The 13315-nt window shown below is 40.6% G+C and overlaps 6 protein-coding genes across 6 annotated transcripts; 5 read left to right on the top strand and 1 right to left on the bottom strand.

Annotated features, from left to right (window-relative positions):
* The first annotated feature begins 576 nt into the window (after positions 1-576).
* LOC145709190 (85/88 kDa calcium-independent phospholipase A2-like) lies at positions 577-4057 on the top strand. Its single transcript, XM_081786871.1, has 12 exons — positions 577-809; positions 916-1163; positions 1208-1385; positions 1429-1639; positions 1859-1993; positions 2035-2244; positions 2289-2609; positions 2658-2975; positions 3066-3339; positions 3380-3717; positions 3765-3875; positions 3917-4057. The coding sequence occupies exons 1-12, from the start codon at positions 577-579 to the stop codon at positions 3989-3991; spliced, it is 2652 nt and encodes an 883-aa protein (XP_081642997.1). The 3' UTR covers positions 3992-4057.
* A 553-nt stretch (positions 4058-4610) lies between these two features.
* On the top strand, positions 4611-5274 carry LOC145709725 (uncharacterized). The gene is made up of 2 exons (XM_081787422.1): positions 4611-4702; positions 4794-5274. The coding sequence occupies exons 1-2, from the start codon at positions 4622-4624 to the stop codon at positions 5040-5042; spliced, it is 330 nt and encodes a 109-aa protein (XP_081643548.1). The 5' UTR covers positions 4611-4621; the 3' UTR covers positions 5043-5274.
* A 534-nt stretch (positions 5275-5808) lies between these two features.
* LOC145709189 (solute carrier family 23 member 2-like) lies at positions 5809-7788 on the bottom strand. Its single transcript, XM_081786870.1, has 8 exons — positions 7687-7788; positions 7099-7645; positions 6984-7054; positions 6864-6943; positions 6659-6822; positions 6222-6619; positions 6036-6164; positions 5809-5994 (listed from the first exon to the last, which is right to left on the bottom strand). Exons 1-8 carry the CDS (start codon positions 7786-7788, stop codon positions 5809-5811), a joined length of 1677 nt encoding a protein of 558 aa, XP_081642996.1.
* An 810-nt stretch (positions 7789-8598) lies between these two features.
* Positions 8599-9598, top strand: LOC145708501 (uncharacterized). Its single transcript, XM_081786180.1, has 2 exons — positions 8599-9261; positions 9301-9598. The coding sequence occupies exons 1-2, from the start codon at positions 8885-8887 to the stop codon at positions 9596-9598; spliced, it is 675 nt and encodes a 224-aa protein (XP_081642306.1). The 5' UTR covers positions 8599-8884.
* Positions 9599-9832: 234 nt separating this feature from the next.
* On the top strand, positions 9833-10990 carry LOC145707769 (protein rhomboid-like). The gene is made up of 3 exons (XM_081785344.1): positions 9833-10385; positions 10451-10797; positions 10841-10990. Exons 1-3 carry the CDS (start codon positions 10195-10197, stop codon positions 10987-10989), a joined length of 687 nt encoding a protein of 228 aa, XP_081641470.1. The 5' UTR covers positions 9833-10194; the 3' UTR covers position 10990.
* A 964-nt stretch (positions 10991-11954) lies between these two features.
* Positions 11955-13149, top strand: LOC145709188 (uncharacterized). The gene is made up of 6 exons (XM_081786868.1): positions 11955-12017; positions 12060-12147; positions 12185-12302; positions 12343-12459; positions 12770-12966; positions 13037-13149. Exons 1-6 carry the CDS (start codon positions 11955-11957, stop codon positions 13147-13149), a joined length of 696 nt encoding a protein of 231 aa, XP_081642994.1.
* The last annotated feature ends 166 nt before the right edge of the window (positions 13150-13315 follow it).

Below are 13315 nucleotides of genomic sequence, written 5' to 3'. Positions count from 1 at the left end.
TTGAGGCTGCACCACGGGAAACACAAACGCATCAACAAATCGCTGGCAACACTCTTTCAGAATCGATGAGAAAATCGCGAAGACCGAAACCTACGACAACGACAGACAAACATCAAAAGATGTAGCTTCTAATTCTTGCAACTATCAACTGACATCTTTATTATTTTTTTTTTCTTTTAGTTACAATTTGACATTACAGTAAACGATATTGTCAATATATGATTGATGTACAGTGGGTTGCGCAGGTAGTTGCCCCCTAAAGAGCGGGTGAAGGGGCAACCAATCCTGCAATCACTTTGAGCGAGTCTAGAAAGGAACAATAGAAAAAGCGCGGGCAAAGGGGCAACCAAAGCTGCAATCACAAAGGGGCAACCAACTGCGCAACCCACTGTATATGAAAATAAATCTTAACCAGGTCGCCGAAAAATAAATTCCAATTATTTCAAACCGGCCAATCACGGAGCGGAGTTTGAGTCTCTCGTTTCGATCAAGTGAAAATGGGAAAATTAAAATATTAGAAACTTTTTTTTAGTGATTTGATGAGTTTGAGAGACGTTCGAATTCGATATTTCGAAAATGTTAAAAAAGACATTCGACTCAATACGGCAAGATGTTACTGATGGTCTGACACAAGTTGCTCAGAGAAGTGTGCTTGCTGTGCAAGAACTTATTAATCAGCCGTATACTGCCTATGAACTTGGAACTAGAGAATACGAAACTTTCTTGAATATAAAAAACAGTCAAACTGAGAAGAAAGAAATTGTTATCGAGTCATTTAAACACATTCATCTTATAAAGTCTGAGAAATGGTTCGACGCGTATCTTCAAAATCCAAGGATAGTGAGAACTGCAAAAAATTCAGTTTGAGAATAATTAAAATATATTATATAAGATATATTGAAAATTATATTTTAGTCAAGAGTTCTCACCGATACTCAGACAAGCGACAAAGCAAGTAATCAGATTCTTCCGTCTTCCATTGCAGAAAGAAACCGAAGCTCTCAACGAGTTCTCTCGCTTGGCACTTATTCTCTACGAGTTGGACATTCAAAGTCTTTATAATGCGGGAGTTGTTCAACTTGTTTTAAATTCTGCACGAAAAGAACAAGGCTGGAGTTCTGCTCATATTGCTGTGGATGTTTCTATTAAAGCTGTTTTATCCGGTAAGCTTGAATTCTTTTCAAATTGAATCAACGTAAAATTTCAGTAAACTCGCCTCCAACGAAACGGTTAGATTACGGTGATGGCGATTCTTTGGGAAGAACTCCACTACATCTTGCAGTTGCTCAGAATAAACGAGAGATGTTCGAACATTTACTTGCAATTGGCGCAAAAACTACTGCTCAGGATTCGGAGGGATGCACGATTTATCACTACATTCTAAGGTAGCTGATCATAAACACTCACAAGAGTCACAGAATAATTCAGAGACCCAGACGAGGGCTATCCATGGTTCCAGTACCTAATAGATGAAGCTCCGATCGAACGACCCGACCCGGCAATGAATATTTTGAATAATGAAGGTCAAAACCCGCTGCACAAGGCCACAATCGAAGGCAAAGATAAGTTCTTTCATGGTCTTCTTGATGCTGGAGCTCAGCCTTGCGTTTCAAGTGCGACTGGTAGACTGGCTCATCTACTCCCGTGTAACAATTTTAGGGTAGGATGGGTTGCGTCATTTCAGCGCTGCGCTCCCGGTACAATACCTACCACACCGCCCGCAGCGAGCGTAAAATCCAATAGAGATTGCGCTTTTTGAGAAAGGCGCTTGCTGCGGGCGGTGTGGTAGGTATTGTACCGGGAGCGCAGCGCTGAAATGACGCAACCCACCCTACCCTAAAATTGTTACTGGGGAGTAGTTCTCAAGCATGCTAACGGTGACGAAAAAAGAAGAGTAGATCTATTAGACAAAGTTCTTTCATACGACGATGATGAAATCAACGCGTGTGATGAAAAATATGGTGGAACGCCTCTTCACTGGTCCAGGACAAAGGTTTTCATACATTATTTTGCAATGCTTACTCTCCATTTTAGGAAGACATACGACTTCTAACGAAAAAGGGTGCCTTAGTAAATGCTGTATCTGCGGATAAATCAACGCCGCTCCATGTCATGATCAAAAAACAAAGAACAGAAGCAGCATATGAGCTCGTTTTGCATAGTGCCGATGTCAATGCAGTCGGAGAAAACGGAAATACTCCTCTTCACTTTGCGGTTCTTTCGGGAAATCTCCAGCTTATCAAGGTAACCTTTCATTAGTTGAAAATAAGAACTAATTAGACCTTTAGGCTTTGATATTATTCGGCGCTAACTACCAAATGAAAAATGATGACAAAAAGACTCCAGGACTTGTCGCGCTTGAATCAAAAGAAAGCTCAAAAGAAGAAATTCTAGTTGCCTTACACGAAGTCGGTGCGATGGTCGTCGAACCAGAGTCCCCCATTCCACAGAAAGCCAAAGAAAAGGAGTTTCTCCATCCGTCGAACATTAATTCATCGTCTGGAGATATAAATCACAATAACTCGTACTCTCTTACTGTAAGTCGAAGCGAATCCTGTCGTTCTGTCAAATCGTCGGTGTCAGCTCATGAAGGAAACGATGGGAAAAGTGCATAAGATCTAAAATATATCATATATTAGACAATCAAAACTAAATAGAAGCCTTTCTCCGTCCATTTTATAGCACCCCTTCGTGCCAAATCGATGGATGAAATAGAAGATCTCAAGGAAGCAAAATCGAGCCGACATAATTTGCGGAAAAACTTGCGTATTCTATCATTGGATGGTGGTGGAATTCGGGGACTTGTTCTGACGCAGCTTCTGATTGCAATCGAGCAAGAAGCCGGACGGCCAATACATACGCTCTTCGATTATCTTGTGGGAACTTCAACTGGAGGAATGGCCGCCCTCGGTCTCATGCAAAAATATCGAGCAACAGATATTCAACGATTCTACCTCAAGGAGCGGATAAAGTTCGTTTCGATTGATGTTTGCGATGCTATAATTATCTAAAGGGTATCATTCCAATTAGAAAATCTTTATGAGCCATTCTTATCCTCGCAAAAGCTAAAAGATGACTGTTTTCATGGGAAGCGTCCTTATCACGAAGCGCCTTTGGAATCTGCCTTACAAGAACTTTACGGACAACAAAAAATGCTCGATATCAACGAGCCCCGCGTTCTCGTTACCTCGATGCTTGCTGATCGTCAGCCAGCGGAGCTTTTCTGGTTTAGGAATTTTATTCCAGCTGGCAAAGTTGACAACTTTCTCCCAAAAACGACAGATGGAGAGCACAAGTTTGAACCAACGATCGAGCATAGAAATGACGAAGTCTGGAAAGGTAAGAAACGGTGTATAATTAATATTTACAGCTAATTTAGCGGCGCGTTGCACTGGAGCAGCCCCTACATTCTTCCCCGCAATGGGGCGTTTCCTCGACGGAGGTCTCGCCGCCAACAATCCAACAATTGACGCACTCGTTGAAATCATCCGCGAAGTGAATGAGTACAATAAAACCCCTGAGTCCGACGACACTGGCAAAGAATCCATTAAAATCGTTGTCTCTCTTGGCACTGGCAACCAACCTGTAGTGAAAAGCCGTGCTACAGACAGAATTTGGCCGACGAATGCTCTTGAAGCTTACAAATCACTGACGGCGACGGTCGAATTAGCCAAAATGTTCGTCGATACGGTTTGCGAATGCGACAGATGGGTTGTGGTAAGATCGTTTTTATCGTTCCCCAAATTTAACAAATGCGTTTCAAGCGTCGAGCTCAATCGTTCTGCGACGCACTCGGGACTGCTTATTATCGTCTGAATCCACAAATGTCTGCGGATATTCAGCTAGACGAGACCGACAACACAAAACTTTTCCAGGTAATCTAACTGCTTCAAGCCAAATCTAGCAATCGTTTTAGCTGATGTGGGACACCCGAAAGTACATAAATAAGAACAAAGACTACATCAAAGAAATGGTGTGTCAATTACTCTAACCCAGAAACTTCTTCATTAAACTACGTGGCAATCATCTAATTCTGTGTGCCATTACTGTAACGGATACATTTTTATTACCAAAGGATACGCTTCTTCTCGCTTGTAAGAACAAACCATGCTCTGTGCCGACGACCTTCAAGAACACACTCTTACCTATCCGCATCTAACATTCAGAAAGATGACCTTCAGGATTACCGGTTATCGCTCTTCAAAACTCTTATCGGTGGCCTATCTCCATTCTCATATGATCCCTACTTCTCTTATCGTTTACTATTTTAGTACTCTGCTGACGAATTTCTTCATTATTATTATAAACACCTATATAATACCTTACTTGTTGAATACGTACATTTCCACAACTTTCCATCAATAAAACTACCGGTTATTGGACTAAAGTAGTGAAAATTGTTTTGTTCTTGCATAGTGCGCAGAATAGCAGTCTAACCTTATCGTTCATGCAGAATTATAACAGAAAGCAGTATTTCGACAGAAATAGATTTGAAAACTCATTTTCAACCAGGAGCTTTCATGAAATCTCGGCGTAGATGCTTCTTCTCTTTCGGGTCGTAGAATCGCTTTGACTCGGGCCTAAACGGGCACAACTCAGAAAATTTATTTACAATTTTAAAATGGCGGTACCAAATTTTAAATCCGCCGAGGATTCTAATTTTCGAATTGCAGAGACCGCTGATGAGGAAAATGCCCCAAAGGTAACTCAAGAGAATTTTATGCTATCTGTCGCGTTGATGACCAGATATACGTAGCCTACTGTAGATAGTCCTAACATTCTCGCGTTCTCAGGACGATGGCATTCTTTACGCTGAAATTCTCTCCGCGGAGTTGGAAAATATGAGTTTGTCCAGAGTCATTTCTTCGGAAGATGACTTTTTCGGTGGCGACAACAATAACGAGGAAAATGAGGAAGGGATGAAGGAGGAGAAGATGAAGTGGATCTTGCGTCGACTTGCCGTTAATACCGACGAGAATCAACAGCGGATGGAAAATATTTGGAAGTATAGAGGACAGGAATCACAATCTTTAGCAAATTGAATAATAATGAGAGGTGTAGATCTAAATAAGATGTTGCGCTTTGGGAACAGTTTCCGACAAGCAGTGGAACGCAGCACTCGATGATCGAAAATGGGAAAATAAATGGTGGTCGAATTCAAAAAGCGGATCCTCGCCTTGAGCCAATTCCTCAGATGATCTTTACTGAACAGGAGAAAGACTATTATTACAACTTCCGAAAAATAGTTCATAATAGGCCTTCCTTTGATGATTGTTTTGGCTAAGGGTTGAAATTCTTGCTATAACTGTTGATTTACGCATTTCATTATTTCTACCAAAGAGAATCAACGTTTCGCTTCGTCACAGAAAATCTCAATCCTCGACGTTACTACTGCCGCTATCGACGAAGATTAGAAGCGATTCCAGAAACGCGCAACCGCGATCCAAAGTATCCGAATCTGCCGCACTGGGTGAGCGAGAATAAACGACTGTACGCTTTCTTCAAGAAGATCGGCGCTCTAGACGCTCACAAGAAGAAAAGTTATTGCTGCCAATACATGCGAAAATGGGACGGCAGTGCGTTCCCGCGGAAGATTCAACGATATCCCCATTTCAGGGTAAATTTTAAATTAACCTATCTATGAAACTTGCGATTTTCAAGGATTTGCGCGATTTCGTCAAAGGGGAAACCTACCACCCGTCACGAAAACATCCATATTAAAGAATTCTACAGAAATAAACTTGATATAGCTTCGTAGAAAAAGGCCAGTTATATTTTGAATCCATGTAGCGTGTGGTGAAGTATCTTTTAAAGTGAGGTTTTATTCGTTATGCATTCTTCAACGTCTTCATCTTTTTGAGAGCAAGGACAGACTTTTCTTGGCCAAACAGAAGGTTTTGGCTGATATGCAGGAGAAATAGGGATGTGTCTCATCCAGCTGATATTTGTTATGAATCTGAGCCATGGAATGTCATAAACTTGAAAATCCTCATCCTTAATCAATCTTTTATGACAATCGAATTCAACTTAAAAACCTTAAATTCCGCAGAGGAATTCCACGATGCTAATCCTCTTTCTTGCCGAGTTCCGGGAATAGTGTTATCGAGCAGGATAGCAGCAACTCCTGCGACGAACGGTGCAGTGGACATAAGAACAACAATGACCTGAATGTATGATAGAATACTGCACAATTTGAATTCGGCAGTTTATTCTTATTTTACCTGATCGAGACCGGTCGATCCAGTGTTGATAGAGTTGGGATGGCGCTCTGACCAAAACGGCAAGGCAAGTCCTAGGAATATTGAAAACCCAAAGACGAATACATTTCTTGATGATCCCAAGTCCACATATTTCAAGTTCGATATTCCGACACCAGAAATGAGCCCAAACATGACAAAGTAAAGTCCGCCAATAACTGGTTCAGGTAACGTTGTGAAGAAAGCAGTGAATTTTCCAAAGAAGCCGAGAATAAATAAAATCAAAGCGGCAGTTTGAATCATACACCGCGATGCACATTTTGTAATTCTTAGGGTTGCAATGTTTTCTGAATAAGTTGTTGTCCCATTTCCAGATCCGAGAGAGCCAGCGATGACACATGCGATTCCTTCCATCATTATCCCTTCACATTTTTATGTTAAAAATAACAATTTGAGTCAACCTCTATTGATTGCATGTACAGGTGGTGGAGGTATATTAGCAATATCCGCTGCAGCATAGTAGTCGCCGATTGACTCCAGCATGCCAGCGAACACGCCTGACAATAGACCAACAGTACCGGCAGCGGAAAAAGACGGAGCTCCCCATTGGAATGGATACACAAATCTAATCGCATTGATAGATATTGGAACTTTTGAAGTGCGTACCTGAACCAAGGAGCATCTCCAATAACTTGTGCTTTGATATCGGTCCTTGCTTGGTACCAGAAATGAGTCGGATCGTTAAGCTTTTCGATATCATGTAAATTTGATTCAATATCAGGTTACCTTTGTCATGCTAGGATTATTATTAGCAGCAGCAGTTAGAATTCCACATATGCCCCATGAAATTATTAGACCTAAAATCAGCGTTGTTACTCCCTTTTTTGCCGAAAGCTCATACCAAGAAGAACAGGAAAGACTTCAAAAACGGGAAACTTTGTCCAGGCAAGTTTTTTGTTTTTGATATAAGGGATCCGCCACTGAACTTTCCCAAGGTATTGACTGAACAAAGTGACGAGGATGAATGACAAAATAGCGATTGGCCAGTTGACTTCTGCGTGTTCTATCGCTGGAACATAAAGTGTTAGGCCGACGAGAGTGATGACGGGAGCAATGGCGAGTGGCGATATGAATGTCAATACAACGCCGATTAGCCCTGTGGCGCCGAGGAATAGCTCTACCAGAGAAGCGGTTATAATGGCACCCTGAACTTCTCGTACACGGCGTTGCCATACTCTCTCAAAAGAAACAATCGTCGGATTGCCATCGTTGTCAACGTCCCGGAAATACTTCATCGCAGAGGTCTCATTTATCGCTGGATTATTGAAAAGTTCTTCGCATCCAGTTTCGATTTCACAGCATTTCATCCCTTCAAAATCAAAAAGTGTTGAACTCATAATATTCGTCTCTGTCTTGTCGACGCATGAGAGAGGCTTTACATTGTCGCACTAGAATCTGATAAATGATCATTTTTATCGAAAATGATTACGTTGAAAAGTGCAGTTCCCATGAGGACAAACGTGGGCGTCAGAAAACTAAATGTGCCTCCTTGAAGAATGGGTAACCTATTTCCAAAAGTAGCTTGGATCATGGTACAGATTCCACTCCCAACAAATAGAGTCGACATTAGATACGATTTTACCAGGTTGCTTTCATTGTCATTTCCAAGACAGAAAGCTGGTGCTTCAAAAAGTTCGTCTGTGTTAAACCCTCAATTGTCTGTTGAGCAATTTATCTACTTTTTTTATTGAAATTGAACTTTTCCTAATATGAGAGGAATTGAAACTGTGCCGCCTAAGCAGGTTAGAAAATGCTGCATGCCAAGCAAGATGCACATGTACCATGGTGGGACGTCTTCTGGAGAGTACAGAACCTCTTCTCTCTTTCCTCGCTTTTTGGTGGTCATTTTAGAATGCTAGACGCTTTAATGAACGATGAAAGTAGTTGTATTTTATTAAATAGCATAAGTGAAGTTTTGGCCGGAAGAGGCGCCCATTGATGTCTTTGCGGGACATTTCCCTCGATCTTCAATCTGAAAAGGCGGTTTTATTGATTGCTCAAATATAATTCAAGTCAAATGGGTTCATAACTCTTTTCTCGATCACTCGTTTTCCCAGACGTAACACCTTAAACAAGCGGCTAATCATTTTCTTCGGCCAGAAAAAACCGTAAAATTTCACTTTTCCTCAAATTCCATTTATGCTCTTCTAACCAATCTCATAAGACCAGAGGTGTTCTAAACATGACCTGGGCGCCCTTTTCCAACATCATGTTCTTCAAGGTCGTTGAGACCGCCTTAAAACGCGGGACAAGACAAAGTCGTGTCTAATAACGGTCTTTATGCGGCTGAAAATTGTGCGAATTTCATTTTTCTCGCTGGCCTTGGCTCGAAGAACGTGTCCAAAAGGCTTTTTTCTATCAGAGACAGGCTTTAACTCAGAGAATTTTTGCATAAAGAAGAACTATAGATAGGTATAATATGAAATTGAAGATTTCTGTCGAAAAGCCAGCACAAGGAGAAGGTGTCTTGACATAGATGAGTGCACTGAAAATATACACGCATGTGACGAATCAACTCAATGCAAAAACGAGCGAGGTACTTACAGGATAAGGTATCGATCTGTAAATTGTGTTTTCCTGTTTCTTTTTTGCATAAACCTTGAAAAAGATGCAAATGCCCTCCTGGAATGATTTTTTACGGCTACACTTGCCATGACATCAACGAATGCTTCGCCGGAACACACTCTTGTACTCCTTCCGAACAATGTGCCAATATAATAGTCACAAAAGAATTCAAAGGAGTTGGATATAGATGTTTCTCTGAAAACGAAAGTGAGAAGCAATTTTCCGAGGCCCAAATTGCTTCCTTCGAGCATGCACCCGAGATGCTCTTCTTTGAAATCGAAGACACTTTTGATGATATTGAATTTTTCAAAGTCGAGGAAGCACTTTCGACATCGAAGGCATCCTCGTTTCCGAAGAAACTTTGTATACAGTACTTTGGCGGGTCAATTGAAAAGATTCTCGCTGAAGTGGGCGTTGATCCAAGTCGCTGGATTATACGGTACTTTGAGCGTATTTTCATCTGTAGTTATGTATTCAGTTCGATGGTTCAAGACATAAACCGTCTTATACGTCATATTTGCGGCACCAAGATCCAAAATCAAAGTCTCAAGCGGTGCATTCAGGAGAAAGGTGGCGGCGAAAACGTTATCAGTACTGCAGAATCAGGAATCACGAATACTACGGAGTGGGCAGCAAGAATGGAAGAACTCATTCATGGACGTGTTGGCGAGTGCAACATCATAAAATGGCATGTTCAGTGGACTCATCGGTTGAAACGAGTGGAGTCTAACTTGCACAAAATATCAATGGAATACCAAAAGAAGAACCTTTCATAATTATCCTGTGAATAAATATTTCCTTTACATTTTAATTCATTAATCAAGTTATAAAGAGCATCAAAATACTGTTCATGTGATAATCCTTCAAGTGGGGTGTGACGAATAGTTCTAGTATTTTTGCATTTATAAAAAATATGGAAATGCAAGAGATCGATGCTGAAAGATTTGTTCTTGATAAATATTTCAAACGGGAACGCAAGTAGAAAAATTGTTTCGGAACATAAAGAAAGACCGCCTCATAGGGACAAAAATAGCGATGATCTTGAACAGAACCAGAGAAACGATGAGTCGATTGTTCGAGAAATACAACCTCGAACAAGAAAACAAATATTCGAGCAGTCGATGTCAAAAACAGCGGGAAGAATCGTTGGAATGAACGAAGATGACTATGAGTACTATTATCAACGATACAGTTGTCTTCCCAATTGTGACGAAGGAACCGGCTCCTTCCCGATTTTTATTCTTGGATCAAGGTTGATTAGTTGCTAATAATTGATTTATAACAAGATCTTAGTATCTTGCAGATTGCGATTTTTTGCGAGTACTACAAGGATTATTCTTCTTTTCAAGAGCTTCTCCGACTAAAGTGGTAAATGATCAAATCGCCATTAATATTTGACCCTGACGAACGTGACGAAATTTGGCGTTTCTTCACTTATCAGTACTTGCATGCCGGACTTCCTCATCTTCTTGGAAATATCATCATGCAACTGCTGATCGGAATCCCCCTTGAAATGGTTCATGGAACTACCCGCATCGCCATAATTTACACAGTTGGAAACGGGTCAAATATCAAATTGATAACAGCAAAAGTATGGACTAGTCTAAACTGGATTTGATCCATTGAAGCGTTATCTTTGGTGCATTACTGTCAGGAATCGTTAACACGAACACGCTTCTTCTTGGATGTTCTGGCGGAGATTACTGCTTGATCCTCGCAAGCTTTTCTAATATTATGCTCAACTTGGATCACATGCACTGGTTCGGCTTTCTTTTGCGTTTCCTTCCTGTAGGAATATATGTTACTTTTGACGTCTATGAGACATACCAGCGATACGTGAATCAAAGTTTGGGACAAGTTAGCTACGCGGCTCATCTTGGCGGAGCATTTGTGGGGCTTACTTTTGGATTTCTTACATTGAAGAATTTCAAACGGAAGCCATGGGAAGACTGTGTTTGGAAGATTTGCATTATTGGTAATTAAATCTGGCTTAAAATGTTATTCAAAATAAGATTAAGTTTTCGCCATTGTCACCGCCATTCTCATCGCATGGAACTGCATTTATCCTGAGCTGAGCATTGTTAACGAAGAGAACCAAAGAAAGGCCCTTCAAGAGCTAAGAAGCTATTATGACGAGCAGAAAGAAAACTTCTTCGATGGCAGCTAATAACCACAATTTGATAGTTGAAATATATTTTATCTGCATGATAACAAAAAATCTTATTTGGTAATAAACTACTTTCATAAAGAACGAACGAATTGACAGTCTGCACATCACTGTAACTCTGACATCTTCCACATGATTTCTTGCAATCTGCAGGTAAACTGTATTAAACCCGAAAAAATGATTAAAAATTCGACACTTTTGGTAACTTATTGATTCCAGCGGTTCACTCACTCCGGCTGTGTGAAGGAAAAGTTTTTCCATATCATGACTGTCATCGAAAACAAGTTAGACTGGTATTTATTTTAGTAGAGAACTGATTTAACGAGTTATAGCAAAAGAGATGAATGCAAACCGATTGAATATTTGGATCATTACCGAAACTTTGCGGCGCCTGGAAGTTGTGGCTATATTTTTGAAAAGCGAGTTCATGGGGCTCGACGAGCGTTTTGGCTGTGTATGATTATTGTTGGAATTATTCATACTACGTACATGCTATGGTTTTACAGTTCAATAATTATTAAAGACTTCTATGTCAACGACGTAAAACTGGGAATAGATTATTCTAAATGCCGATAAATACTTCAGCTATCCATGTTCAGTCAAACCGAGCTTGAATAGGGAGGAGCATGTTCGTTTCCCGAAGGTGACGATCTGCATAAACGGAATGCACAGTAGAAGGTATTCGACTACCACATTGTTCAAATCTCAGATATCCATAGAAAAATTAAAGAAAAGTATCCACACGTGAACATTCATCTGATATCCGAACTATATACCGGATCGTATATCGACAAAGCTACTCCAAGTGGGGAAAAGAATGACAGCGTCATACTAAGCAATATTAGTTACGATGAATTTATCGAAAATACTCATGAAATGGATTTACTTCGTCTCAATGTCGAATGAAAATTTATGAAATTTTGAATCCTAAGAAAGCGGAGTTTGCTCTCCTTGGCTGTCGTTACATGACAAGAGGATGTATAAGCTCTTGGACAAATGGTTTCACGCGCTATGGAAAGTGCATGCAAGTAAAAGAAATTTTCCTTAGAGTCGACATTGAACATTTTAAGTTTAATCCGGATATGGCGAAAATTGAGAAGAAAACATCGATAGGGAGAAAAGCGTCCTTGTCAGTCGTTATTGGCTACAATCAATCAGGTGAAAGCTTATGTTGAAATTTTACTGAATTAATAAGATTCTTCAATTGGTTGGTACCACTTTCTCGCCGGACTCACACTCTACTATTCTGACCCTACTGAAGGGACACTTGACGAGCTGTATTCAATCTCAATGCCGCCGGGAGCAGTTCCGATGTAATTGCAAGACTCATAGAAGCTTCTTCTAATATTTTAGGGTCTCCATCTTGCAGCTCAAGTTGAAGAAGCTCGGAGCTCCTTATTCTAAGTGTGTTGGTAAAAAGACAAAAAACTGGTTAGATTACTACCCTACATATACCGAGCATCAGGAATGGTTTAGATTGGCTTATAATAGTTTTGAGTCAAAACTTCTGACTTGAACTGTAACTAAACCATTTGGAGTGTCTGAATGAGTGCTTGGCAAAAACGATATCTGGCGTTTGCGGGTGTATGCCGAGATATTTATCGACGTCTCATTATAGTAAGATATTGAAATCAAGAAAGAATACTCGATCCAATTTACTTCAGCCCCGAGTCATCCAGCGTGTACTTTATTAGAGCACGCTGTCTGCGTATCACGCCTTATTCATGGTTCAAAATTTCGAAAGCTTCTTTATGAAGTATAATATTGAACCGTATCCAAGTAAAATGTTTGATTATGGGCAATGCGGGTGCATGAGTGCTTGCGAAGAGCGTCAGCCAAAAGGCGAAATTGTTCAGTATGGAAATTATAAAGATGCGGCGAAGATAGTTCGAAGCTCACGTATCAATGTCGAGAACATGTCCGCAGCTGTCGTGTATCTAGCCGAAGTCCGTGGAACAGTTCACGAGGAAGGAGCGAGCAGAAATACTTCACATCAGAAAAATTGATTTTGAATTATTTATTTCGCACCCTCTACCGAAAGTTCCAGACTACGGGCCCGAGCAGTTTCTATCTGATGTTGGCGGGGCTGCTGGTCTTGTTCTTGGAATGAGCTTAACTTCCGTCATTGGTCTCTTAGGAGCGGAAACCAAAGCTCACTAACTACAGACATATGAGAGTTTATGTATCCGAAAGAAAGATCTAATGGTAGTAGCAATCATCCGTTATATCAACCAAGTTTCTGCCAGCATACGCCGATCAGCCTTATCGAAGAAAAAGGATAGTCGACGTAATAGCTATGAGCTCGCCGTGAACAAACACAGCTTCA

Source organism: Oikopleura dioica, chromosome XSR, assembly GCF_907165135.1.
Source record: "Oikopleura dioica chromosome XSR, OKI2018_I68_1.0, whole genome shotgun sequence".
Lineage (NCBI taxonomy): Eukaryota > Metazoa > Chordata > Appendicularia > Copelata > Oikopleuridae > Oikopleura > Oikopleura dioica.
Note: the sequence above shows the minus strand (reverse complement) of the source record. Positions and strands in the feature narration are given on the sequence as shown.

Coding starts and splice junctions, on each gene's coding strand:
- LOC145707769 (XM_081785344.1), top strand. CDS start 10,195: ATGATCAAATCGCCATTAATATTTGACCCTGACGAACGTGACGAAATT. Junction 10,386..10,450: donor ATTTACACAGTTGGAAACGG/GTCAAATATCAA, acceptor GATCCATTGAAG/CGTTATCTTTGGTGCATTAC. Junction 10,798..10,840: donor TTGGAAGATTTGCATTATTG/GTAATTAAATCT, acceptor AATAAGATTAAG/TTTTCGCCATTGTCACCGCC.
- LOC145708501 (XM_081786180.1), top strand. CDS start 8,885: ATGATTTTTTACGGCTACACTTGCCATGACATCAACGAATGCTTCGCC. Junction 9,262..9,300: donor CCAAGTCGCTGGATTATACG/GTACTTTGAGCG, acceptor TTATGTATTCAG/TTCGATGGTTCAAGACATAA.
- LOC145709190 (XM_081786871.1), top strand. CDS start 577: ATGTTAAAAAAGACATTCGACTCAATACGGCAAGATGTTACTGATGGT. Junction 1,640..1,858: donor CTGGTAGACTGGCTCATCTA/CTCCCGTGTAAC, acceptor TACTGGGGAGTA/GTTCTCAAGCATGCTAACGG. Junction 3,876..3,916: donor ACAACACAAAACTTTTCCAG/GTAATCTAACTG, acceptor CAATCGTTTTAG/CTGATGTGGGACACCCGAAA.
- LOC145709189 (XM_081786870.1), bottom strand. CDS start 7,788: ATGATCCAAGCTACTTTTGGAAATAGGTTACCCATTCTTCAAGGAGGC. Junction 7,646..7,686: donor TGGGAACTGCACTTTTCAAC/GTAATCATTTTC, acceptor ATCAGATTCTAG/TGCGACAATGTAAAGCCTCT. Junction 6,823..6,863: donor GGAGATGCTCCTTGGTTCAG/GTACGCACTTCA, acceptor CAATGCGATTAG/ATTTGTGTATCCATTCCAAT.
- LOC145709188 (XM_081786868.1), top strand. CDS start 11,955: ATGACAAGAGGATGTATAAGCTCTTGGACAAATGGTTTCACGCGCTAT. Junction 12,018..12,059: donor GCTATGGAAAGTGCATGCAA/GTAAAAGAAATT, acceptor GAACATTTTAAG/TTTAATCCGGATATGGCGAA. Junction 12,148..12,184: donor TATTGGCTACAATCAATCAG/GTGAAAGCTTAT, acceptor TGAATTAATAAG/ATTCTTCAATTGGTTGGTAC.
- LOC145709725 (XM_081787422.1), top strand. CDS start 4,622: ATGGCGGTACCAAATTTTAAATCCGCCGAGGATTCTAATTTTCGAATT. Junction 4,703..4,793: donor ATGAGGAAAATGCCCCAAAG/GTAACTCAAGAG, acceptor TCGCGTTCTCAG/GACGATGGCATTCTTTACGC.